The following is an 11,623-nucleotide window of genomic DNA, read 5'->3' as shown; positions in this document are numbered from 1 at the left end:
AGATTTTCACGTAAAAGAAAAACGCCCATTGTCATATGGAATTTTGAATTTTCATAGATTTCAATAAGGTCAAACACTGACAATCTTTACGATTTAAATTTACTCTCGTTTCCCATAATCTTATGTTTTGTGTGCTTACTGTAACGCGGCGTTATTCATGTGTTTTGTTGTACTGTGAAATAAAACAGACGGATTTTTGCGTTAGTGTTCTTCGCGTCAAGTATTAAGTTCACACGCACGGGTTTTTAGAAATGATTAACCAAGCACGTTGGGTGATTCTTTTTAAAGCTCGCACGCGATTGGTTATTTCTGGTTAAAACCCGTCCTTGTAAACTTAGCAAGTAATTAATATGACTACTGTTCGTTTCCTCCGACGTTAATCAAAGTTTAAATTCTGGTTACCCTATCTTAAAAATATATTTAAAAAATTAAACCAGGCTTAAATTACGTCAGAGGAAATGGGCATACGGCCGGCTTCTTCGTCTTCGATTAAAATTTAACCTACGGATAAACTTCTAAAGCATGAAAATGATTGTTTAGCTTGGGATTTATCTGCAAGTTAAATTTTAACCGAAGGTGAAGAAACTGGACATAAGACCAATGGGCAAAGAGCATCGAACGGAGACTTCATAAATCAGATTCAGGACCGTCTTTTTCAACGCGGTGCAATGCATAAACTCCGTTCATCTTCGATATACAAGTGCCTGATTGGCTAATAGCACAGTTAGACTGAGTCTATGCATTGAACCGCGTCGATGAAAAGGGAGGTCAAAATGTGTCGTCGGTAAAGGAAAGAGTCTATTGGCTCTGGGAGAAGACCAGCTGCGCGAGAGCCAATCGTGAAGCCGAATTTTTTTATCAACTGTCATTATTTATAGTGATCTGTGAAGGAAAAGAGTGAAAATCTTTAATGCCCGGTTGCTCCGAGATTAATCGAAGTTTAAACGCCGGTTAAGTACCCTATCTTAAAACTGTATTTGAAAAATTAAACTAGGCTTTAACCATGTCGGAGGAAGCAGGCATAAATGCTGCTAATTCGTAGTTGACAGTTTGATGGCGGGCAACGCCGGGTGAATACGTTTTTTTGTGTATACGGTGTTTAAAGAGATACTTTTAAAAGAATGGCTTATTCTAAATTAATTAATGATATTTTAAAATATAGTGAGGCCAGTAAAGCTGCTGATCGAAAGGTAAGTCCAATAAGTTCAGTATGTTATTTAGTTGTAATGCGGTAAATTATCTTATAAGGGTAGATTCTGTACTTGGGTAAAGGGAACTTGTTAAAATGCATATTTTTGTTTAAAGGGATTTGATATAATTAATTTTATGTAATTCAGTAGAATGAAATTGAAAGAATTATTACTTTTATGTCTCCTTGTAGAAATTTATCATGAGTCTTCAAGAGTTGTATGAAAATCAAGATGCTTTAAATGAGATCAACGAGATGTCTGAAAAGGGCATTTTTGGCCATATAAATTGGACAACTATATTAAACTGTGTACATAAAATGATACTCTCTGTATGTCATCGATCTTATTATGATTGGTTATGGTTTACTAATTGCCAAGTTTTTTTTAACTGCCTACATTGTTTTATTTAGGAAGCAGACAGATTGGTTGGAAAGAAGATTGGCAAAGTGTCACCCGATGGGAGAAATATGTGTGCACTAATGTTGAGGACAGTTCTTTATGGCAACGGCTCAAATAAAATATATTTAAATGGTTCTGATTTAATTATGGCAGTAGTGCAAGTATTGAAACGTTCTACATGCCATGCTTATTCACATTGGCAAGATACATACATGGCTATATTAATCAATCACATAATTCCTATCAGACAATACTGGTCTACGATATCTTTAGACAATTGGACAGAGTTAATTTTAACATGTCTAAGTCTTTATAAAAATCCACCCTCCACTATAAATAGATCCACTATACTTTGTGCAATTCAGAAACTAATATTGCATGGCAGTTTACAGTCTCACTTGGCATTGAACATCAAAAATCATTTATCCTGGCTAGGTAAATTGCTAGTTAATTTACAATTATACTTTAAAGTCCAGAGTCTAATTGCTAAAAAATCTATTACTATTCAGAGAAAGTCTTTCGACATGTGAAGACTACCGATGAGAATTTGGCAGAACCTACATATACGTTGGCTAAAACAATTTGCCAAATAATAGCTGTGGAGAACCGATCTGTACTATGCGAATTCAGTGAACGTATTGCACCAGAAATTATAGGACAGGAGACAAATTCTGAAAAGTTAGAGCTTCTCCTATTATTTGTTCAAGTACATCATCCACAGGGAGCTACAATGTCTCAGGATGTCGCGTACGCTTGTGATTGGGATAAATGGAATGCTATCTGCATGAACTTATACACGACCATTATAAGAGATTGCAATCCCAAGATACTGGATAAAAGTTTCCTTAAACTTGCGTCGGAAGGTGTGTATTTTATTATCTTAAATAAACCGATCAAAGTTACATTAAACGTTCGCTTGCAGTTTCCTGGCAACTGTTGCACAGATATGAGGGCATTACCGACAATAGAACTTCATTGGATATTCCTGAAGATTTTCCACCTACAAAACGCAGGCGATTATCTACTGTATTCAATGATCCAACGACTATGGTCTTTAGTAAAAATTTAGAACAATCTTGGATTTGGATTCAAGTCTCTGCAGCCTTAATAAGAAAATATCCCGATACTTTAAAGCCGGAGGATTTCATGCCATTTCTTAAAACCGTTTCAGAGCTCATAAAGTGCTCATGCAACAATAAGTCAGTTATGAATAGTGTCTGCGAGTTGGCAGCTGCAATAGTTTCGATTGAACAAAAATTTACTACTGGGATAGTGAAACCGACACACACGAAGGAACACTGGGAAGAAATTTGGAGCACTGCCTTGAGGTAATCTGGGAACAATTTAAATTGTATATCAATTAATAATATCTTAATCTTAGAAAAGAATTGACGTTTCAGATATTTGTCCATGAACCAGAATGAAGTAGCAGTCCACAATCTTTTACAGTCTATCATAAAGTTCAAAAAGACATTAAATTTCAATGGTTTGCTGGACCTCTACGTGAGAAAAGTGTTAACATGGACTTTGTTGAATTTCCATACATTGGTAGTACTCTGCGAAAGCAGTATAATATCAGACACCGTAATACAGTATAACGAATATAATGAAAGAAACAGTGAAGAGTCAATCAGAAATGTACTAATAAAAAGAATTCTGGAAATTCCATGGAACAAAATGTTTACGCAGATCCCAGTGAAAGATTTATGTGATCTGCTTATCCGCATAACACTGAAGTCCTCCTATGTGAAGTGCCAAGACAATGATAATATATATCAGGAAACTATGTATAAAACTGTATCGATCTTACAGCATGGAATTTTAGAAGACACCGAATTGATTAATCTGAGAAATATTGAAAAATGTCATCTATCTGCCAATTTTGAAATCGACCTTCGCAGGCCTCTCAATCGCACTGCTTCGACAAAAGATCAGAAGCATTCGATGAATATCTTGTTCACAGACAATGCTGTGGAATGTTTGGTCTCAAAGTTATTGAGTGTCGTTGAGAATTTCATGGACTCTGAAATAAGCGTGCGTATAATGCATGCAACGATGATAGCCAAAGTCGCTTCCACCGTGAAGGAATTAAATATGGATCCTGATAACACAAGAATAATCCGACTGACAACCGCAGTCAAAGGCATATTAGAAAATGTCTATATGTTCTTAGCAGATCATGAGACTATCGAGATGAAGAAGCATAACTTCACTTACATGGTGAATATTCTAAGAGCATTGACTATACTGCACGATACTTCCTATGATAAAGATATTACTGAAGTCATTACGTCACAGTTGACTGTTGAGATTGTTAAAAATATTTATACTTTACTTAACACCGAAGATGACACAATTGTGGAAGAGATATCAATAGTAAATACATATTTGGAGTACGAGGAACTGAATGCCAAGCACGAAGAATTGAGAAGAGATAAGAGTTGTGAGGTTTACAAGCAGGATGTGATAAAGATGGAAGTGATTAATACCTTAATGAGTATGTGTTGCAAAGCTCAAAGATTTCAAAAAATTCTCTTGGACCACGTAATGAAGATCGACCTGTACGAATCATCTAGTATAACAGATTTAAGAATAGCTATGGTAGCCCTGAAGCGCCTGACATTAATGGAAGAAGATTTGATATCAGAAGATACTATCGAGATCCCAATAAAATTTCTACAAGGATTGTTCACTCGTTGGCGTGGAGATGAAGAAGCTGTACGATCAGTCTTAACAATAGTATCAGACTTCTTAAAGCACGTGATAAAGCATGGTGGCAATGATGAGAGAATCATTGTGATGAAGATGCTGAATGATATTCATAATCTTATTTCTGACAAGAGATACGGTCCATTGGTGGCTGTGGAATTCCTAAAGTGCCTTGGAGAAATTGCCAAACTGGATCCTAGTTTCTCCTGGTCGAAGTACAGCGACTTTGCTGAGGTCGACGATGATACTCCTTTCGTGGAGAAGGTCCTAGTGTACATAGAGAGTCCTTTCTACTTGGTCCAGCTGGAAGCTGTACAGTCGCTCTACATAATATTCTCGTTGAGTAACGTAGAATTTAAATGGCAGAAGAATTTCTTCAACAAATTGATCGCAGTCGTTAGGAAACCTTTTGCAATTGGTGAAGAACTAAGTGAATGGGAAAAAGTTGATGTGGAAACTACAAGGTTGTCAGTTGCACTTTTGTCTTTGGCAGTTGTCATATGTGCCAGTGGTATGCTTCAGTGTGAAGCTGTGCTTGCTTTATTAAAGATCGTTCTTGATAAGGAGATGAACATTGATAAGGTGAAGAAGGTATTGCAAGTTATCGCCAATACTAAAAAGATGAAGGAACCGTGTCAGCTGGTTGAGGACAACATGAACTATATTTTAACACATTGGCTAATGTCGCAGTATCCTCTGGATAGTTTTCCGCGAGAGTTAGTGCGTTGCGTGAACGGCGAAGAGTTTTATCGCTCTTATATGCACATATTGGCACCTATTAAAATTCAAAAGTGTCAACTGACAGATGTCATTGATCTATGTAACAAATATCAGTTGTCATTCAAGGAAACGATCGACAAATGTTTCCCATCTATTTTATCATGGCTTTTACCATTTGTCTGTGAAGAGCCTGCTGGGTCTTCACTTGCAACATGTACAGTGGATGCTGCATATGTTAATAAGATCTTCGTAAATTTGAGATACAATAAAAATGAATTCGAGTCTGTGTCAAGGTTTTCAGACATGTTACTGAAGAAATTGGACATGGTTTTGATAAGTCTTATTGAAAAATTACACGACGAGATTCATTTTGCTAAACTGTTTAATCGGAAGCTTCATCTGCCGACTTCAGAACCATTGGAGTACAAGAATGAAACTGTTCTGAAGTGTTTGGATAACTTGAAGAATCTTCTTCCGAGGGAAGGTGGAGTTAGTCAGACCAAACTGATTCAGTATTTAGCGTGTCAGGTGCCAAGTGTTATACAAAGGGTATTTCTACACTTTGCCTACAAGATATACAGTCAAAAATTTACGGAACAGAAGTTGAAAGCTTTTTATCATTATGCATATTTTTCGACCGCTGTTATACAAGAGTTAAGAGAGAATTATTTCGATGATATGTCTACGTTTATAATTCGAGATATCAGTCACACTTTGTTGAATCTTATCAAGGAGGACATACCTGTGCTTTCTGAACTGTGCTGTGAATTCTTTCTTCTTTTATTAAAATATGTGGTACCGGTCAGAAGTAATGAGTTTAAGGATATCTTAAGTTTTATTGTGACAAGTCTCACGCCTATTGTACAGAACGGAAAGATACCAGGAGCTGAAGAATTATTAAAATACTTGATAGTAGACAAGAAAGAGATACTGAGCACTGCGATACAAAAACTTGACTCTTTTCCAAATCATGAAGCCTTTCGAGAGATGAGAGAAGTTCATGATAGTCTGAGGTATAGTAATTACTCTGCGCACAGATTAGAAAAGGAAATTGAACATTTCTTAAAGGCTGGCAACAAGAAGAATTTGAATTGCTCCATTGAAGGATTGTCTCACTTGAGACATCAGTTGTCGGCGAAAAAAAGTGAATTGAAAAATATGTACAACCATTTGGAAGGCTTACGTGGATTTGCTGAAGACTGTGCTTCGAGTTTACTTCATAAATTGATTTACAGACTTGTTAAATTGACGTCATCACCGGATTCTAATATCGCACTGGAAGCTGCAAAGTGTTTGGGCGAACTTGGACCAGCTGATTTAACAACCATGATATTATATCCAGAAAAAAGTCACCTCAATGTAGATATTAATTCCATAGAAATGCTTACATACAACATTGTAATTTTATTGTCTGACTTCTTGATCGATTCAGACTTTGAGCTACGTCAAGCAAGTGCAAATGGATTGTACACAGTCTTTGATTCATTCTGGGGTCAAAAGTTGACTGATAAGAATTACTTAACGTCATTAGAAGAAGCTATGGAAGAATTTGAGTTACGACTACGTATAGAATACGTCTATCCATTTTTAAATAAACACAGAGAAAATAAGAAACATATCAAAATTGATTTTAAGAGCTTTAGATCCTGTTTCGACGTAGGAAATGATTTCTGGGTTGGAAAATTAACAAGATCACACAACGAATGGATAACAAACATAACGATTAACGTAATCGAATGCTTCTCAGATTTTTATCTGACAGAATTGACACCAGTTTGCAAATTAAACGTACAATTTTGTGAAACGATCCTACCACGTATCTTCGTGCTGATTGTTTTGATGGAGAAAAAAGATGCGAGTATCATCTGTTCCTGCATTAATCAATTCTTCCACAATCACATTCATTATTCCAGTGAATTGGAGCTAACAAGCTCACCCAGTCAATCGCCAAAAAGGATTTGTTTGAATTACGAGTCCGTAAAATCTATGCTGAACATTGTTAACTTCATAAGAGTTCAGTGCAGTGATGTAATTCAGCTCGATTTGGATTACATCAACATAGCAAAAGCTGCACAATATTGTTCTGCATACTTTACGTCTATTCTCTATGCAGAATTGTGGTGTGAATCTTTATTAAATGGTCGCCGTATCATAAAGGAGCTTCCTCTTATTGATTACATTTGCGAAGAATATCCAGAGAAAGGGAAAGTGCTTCAAGATATTTTAAAAGAAGCTTGTATCGAAATTGGCGATCCTGATGCTATTTATGGTTGTGGCTCTTCGCACTTGCTGGATCGTTCTTCACGAATTCAACATTATACGCATCTGCGACAATGGGACAAAGTTATGCTGGCTCAGGATCTGGACTTGTGTTACGGAAACAGTATAGCAACGAGAGGTAATTAAACACAGGGATGAAAAAGATAATCATCTTCCTTAATCATTCTATAATCATTTTTTTTTGTTCTTAGGTCTATTGAATGCTTTACAACATTCTGGTCTTCATTACCTCGTCGGTCGTTTTATGCAAACTATTGATAGAGCGCAAGAAAATATTGATGATTTTGTCTACGATAATGCTTGGAGACTTGCTGATTGGAATATTTCTACTGCGAGACAAGTGAGAAATTCACTGAGAGATGGTAACGATTGTCCACGTAGTGTCATCAATGATGATTATAATTTCTTTCATTTCCAAGCACTGAAGAGCTTTCACGAGAGTAACACTGCTAGTGTAAAAGCTTTTCTGGACATTGCTTGCGAATGTGTTGTAAAAGCACTTCGAAACACCAGCTTAGGTAAGAACAATTTTTTAGACTCAGTAATATTAATTAATGAAGTATATTAAAAATTGTTATTAATTACTCAGAGAGCAGCAAAACCGTATATCCCAAGCTATCTCAGTTGCATATGCTTCGTGAAGTAGAAGAGCTCAGCTCAGCGAAACCAACTAATTACATGAATGTACTGAACAAGTGGTACGAAGAAGATTTTGTGAATACAAATGATTTTCAATACGTAGAACCAATACTGTCCCAAAGAATAATAATGTATCAAATAAAGGAGTCATTAAAAAATGATCCAGTTATCAAGGATACTTTAATCAATACATATTTGAAAATTGCTGAGGTTGCCGTAGAGCAAGGATACCAGCAAACTGCAGCACGAGCACTAGGTAGGTATTACTATAAATTTACTGAAAGAAAACTTATCCTTGACTTTTCAAAAGTGCCATATCCTTTCCTTAGATTCTCTAAAGAAGCAATACAATCTTCCTCAAGAGATGCAAGACCAATTGGATTATCAAGACGCTCTTTTATCTTGGATAATGGGGGATCAGAACATTGCTAGATTCCGCATGCGAAATTTGATGAGTAGAGATTCTCCGAGTCCAAGTCTTCGTGCGAAAGCATTAAGAATATACGGAAATTGGATGGTAGAAACTAAATCTGAAAATCCACAGGTAATCTTACAGCTATGTAATTAATTGCAGATTAATCAATTTTCTTTTTTAATACCTTCCTCCTGCTCAGACGGTGATTCATAAATATTATGAACAGTCAATTGATATCAGTATGTCAATCAAAGAGCCGGAACCTTGCGACTTGAAAAATTTGTACGACACTCAGGCAGCTTTGGCTCAATTTGCTGATACTCAATATCGGCAAAGGGTTGCTTATGTACAATCGTCGAGATTTGAGAGTATACGCGAGTGTGCTGAATATTCGCGAGATGCAGCAAGCAATTACAATAGGACAGCACAAGACGCTGATATGCGTACAGCAGTAATGTTGAGCAAGAAACAAAGCAGAAATGATGTTGCCGAATTGGAAAATATACAGATGGAGAAAAATATGTATCTGCTTTTAGCAATGAGGTCAGTAAATATATTATTATTAAATTTAATTTTATTGGTTTTCATTTTACAAAATAGAGTGATTATTTATCTCATCGTAGGTATTATATGCAAACTCTTCAAGAGACCGAAGACCATAACTTCATAATCTTCAGACTTGTGTCACTGTGGTTGGATAATACGTCTGATGAAAAGCTCAATGATCTCTTCGATAAAAATCTTGACAGAATAGCATCCCACAAATTTATACCATTGGTACCGCAACTGGCACCACATTTGAATGATGATTTGTCTCAGGGATTTGCTATGAAGATATATATGCTTTTGATGAGATGCGCCAAGGAACATCCTCACCATACGTTACCAGTCTTGTTAGCCTTAGCACAACTTTACAAGGACTATGAGTACACGAAAAAGTTACCACCAAAACCGGAGCAACGTGTACGTGGAGCGCAGAAGTTAATTAATGAATTGTTATACTCGCACATTAAACCAATTATAAAGAATATGACTACACTAACGGATGCTCTGGTGCAATTTGCAAATTATGAATTTACGAGAAATAGTAAGATTTGACAACTATTTGTTCTGTACTCTTTTGTTACTGAATACTCGCAGGAATGTGGATATAAGTGAATATTATTCTTCGCAGAGATTTCGAAGACTTGCAAGATTCCAAGGCAACAAAAGATTTATAACGTGAAAGATCTTATCCATACTATAGTACCTAGTCTACCTATAGACATAAAAGTTAATAGAGATTACCAAGAGATTATAGGCGTTCGAAAATATTCGGAAATTTTTGAGTCAGTTGGTGGTATAAATGCACCAAAAAAAGTAACCTGCGTAGGAACGGACGGAATATCCAGGAACCAGTTGCTCAAAGTCAGCATTACCTCCTTTTTTCATTCGTGTACATTACTGTTAGGGTCAGGCGGATAGGTTTAATGAATCTTCTTTCTTTATATTCAGGGAAAAGACGATATGCGTCAAGATGCTGTTATGCAACAAGTCTTTACTGTGATGAACTCTTTATTAAAAGCCAGTAAAGAAACGAAACGAAGAAATCTTTATATTAGAACATACAAGGTATGCATCGTGCACAGTTCCTTTTGTGTATTTGTAATCACCAAAATCCTTATTTAAATATTTTATTGACAACGTTAATAACTTTGTTTATTATAGGTAGTGCCATTAACACAGAGATCAGGAATTTTGGAATGGTGCGAAGACACGTTGCCTATCGCAAAAATTCTTGTTGGCAGTGATTATTTATCTGGTGTTCACAAAAAATACTATCCAGAAGATTATACTGCGTTAGAATGCAGAACTAAAATTTCGGTATGCTTTCAGTTCCAATAGATGATACAAAGTTTTGTCTGGACTCATTAAAAATAATTACTCGCTCATTTACAGAACGTAGCTGGACAATCACATGATATAAAATTAAAAGCTTATTTGGATTGCTGCAAACACCTACAACCTGCTTTCCATCATTTCTTTACGGAAACTTATGTCTCACCAGAAACATGGTTCGAAAGGAGATTAGCTTATGTTCGCAGTGTAGCAACAACCTCTATAATTGGATATATCCTAGGATTAGGCGATAGACATTTGACTAATATTCTAATTGACAAAACCACAGCTGAAGTGATACATATTGATTTTGGTAAATATTTAAGTCATAAACATTTACTGATTCTATATACAATGCTGCTAACAAAAATCTACAATAGGCATTGCATTTGAACGAGGCAAGTTACTGACAACGCCAGAAACGATACCTTTTCGATTAACCAGAGATCTTGAAGTAGCAATGGGAGTATCTGGTGTCGAAGGTGTCATGAGAAGAAGTTGTGAGAAGACAATGAGTGTTTTACGTGAACAAAGAGAAATCATTATAACACTTCTTCAAGTATTGCTTTATGACCCTCTCTTTCATTGGGCTCAGCTTAAAAATGATAAGATGCAGAAGACAGTAGGAGGTCATGACAGTAAGCATTCGTTTGACTTGTAAGCCGTAGCTTTTTATGAAATTATAATTACAGTAATGATAATTCTTTTGTTATTTTACAGGTACAAGTGAGACCAATAAACTTGCCGAAAGGGCTCTTCTCAGGGTAGAACAAAAACTTCAAGGTACAGAGGAAGGTATAGCATCCAGTGTCTCAGGACAGGTCGAACGCCTGATACAAGAAGCCAGAGATCCTGCCAATTTGTGTAAAGTATATTATGGATGGCAGGCTTATTTATAAGTATAATAATGTAATATTGTGATAATGAAAATTGTATATAACATCATTATTTAATATATTTTTTATCAGATTTTTAAACCTTGTATCCCTTATTTCATTATCGGATATATCTTTACTTCCTCTACTTCTGCAAATTATCAGTGCAGTTTGCTGTTATAAATATTAACCTCGAAATTAGTACTTTTATCTCTGCTGTATTTCACAAATGTCTCTGCTATCGCAAATGCAACAAATGTCAAGTAAAATGTATATAAAACCTTTGTTGCAGTGCACACATAAATGTCAAATTTTAGACAGCATACTGTTCTCATTAGGTTAACACTTATAATCTTTATTACTACTTGTGGCCTTCAACTCAATCAACGTAGGTGGTTGAACTTTGCTACTGAATAAATTTATAGACAGAATCATTGCAAGGATTCTGAATATCCTTCATATAGGATATTCTTGCTTAGTACATCAAATACATATAAGTCACTGGTCAAATACGTGTC

At 35.8% G+C, this 11,623-nt stretch overlaps 1 protein-coding gene across 2 annotated transcripts; it reads left to right on the top strand.

Annotated features, from left to right (window-relative positions):
* The first annotated feature begins 502 nt into the window (after nt 1-502).
* LOC107271877 (serine-protein kinase ATM) lies at nt 503-11,207 on the top strand. 2 transcript variants are annotated; one of them, XM_025089149.1, is made up of 17 exons: nt 503-1,190; nt 1,382-1,519; nt 1,601-2,024; nt 2,099-2,452; nt 2,512-2,917; nt 2,990-7,416; nt 7,490-7,816; nt 7,888-8,193; nt 8,267-8,481; nt 8,552-8,895; nt 8,976-9,439; nt 9,527-9,759; nt 9,847-9,963; nt 10,060-10,215; nt 10,291-10,543; nt 10,611-10,868; nt 10,951-11,207. In XM_025089149.1, exons 1-17 carry the CDS (start codon nt 1,122-1,124, stop codon nt 11,127-11,129), a joined length of 8,670 nt encoding a protein of 2,889 aa, XP_024944917.1. In that variant the 5' UTR covers nt 503-1,121; the 3' UTR covers nt 11,130-11,207. The 2 variants fall into 2 exon arrangements, with proteins under 2 accessions (XP_024944917.1, XP_024944918.1); XM_025089150.1 differs by lacking the exons at nt 503-1,190; nt 1,382-1,519; nt 1,601-2,024; nt 2,099-2,452 and having other exon boundaries at nt 2,822-2,917; nt 2,976-7,416; nt 10,951-11,129.
* Nucleotides 11,208-11,623: the final 416 nt, after the last annotated feature.

This window comes from Cephus cinctus, unplaced genomic scaffold (genome assembly GCF_000341935.2).
Source record: "Cephus cinctus unplaced genomic scaffold, Ccin1 Ccin1_scaffold1062, whole genome shotgun sequence".
Taxonomy (NCBI): Eukaryota; Metazoa; Arthropoda; class Insecta; order Hymenoptera; family Cephidae; genus Cephus; species Cephus cinctus.
Note: the sequence above shows the minus strand (reverse complement) of the source record. Positions and strands in the feature narration are given on the sequence as shown.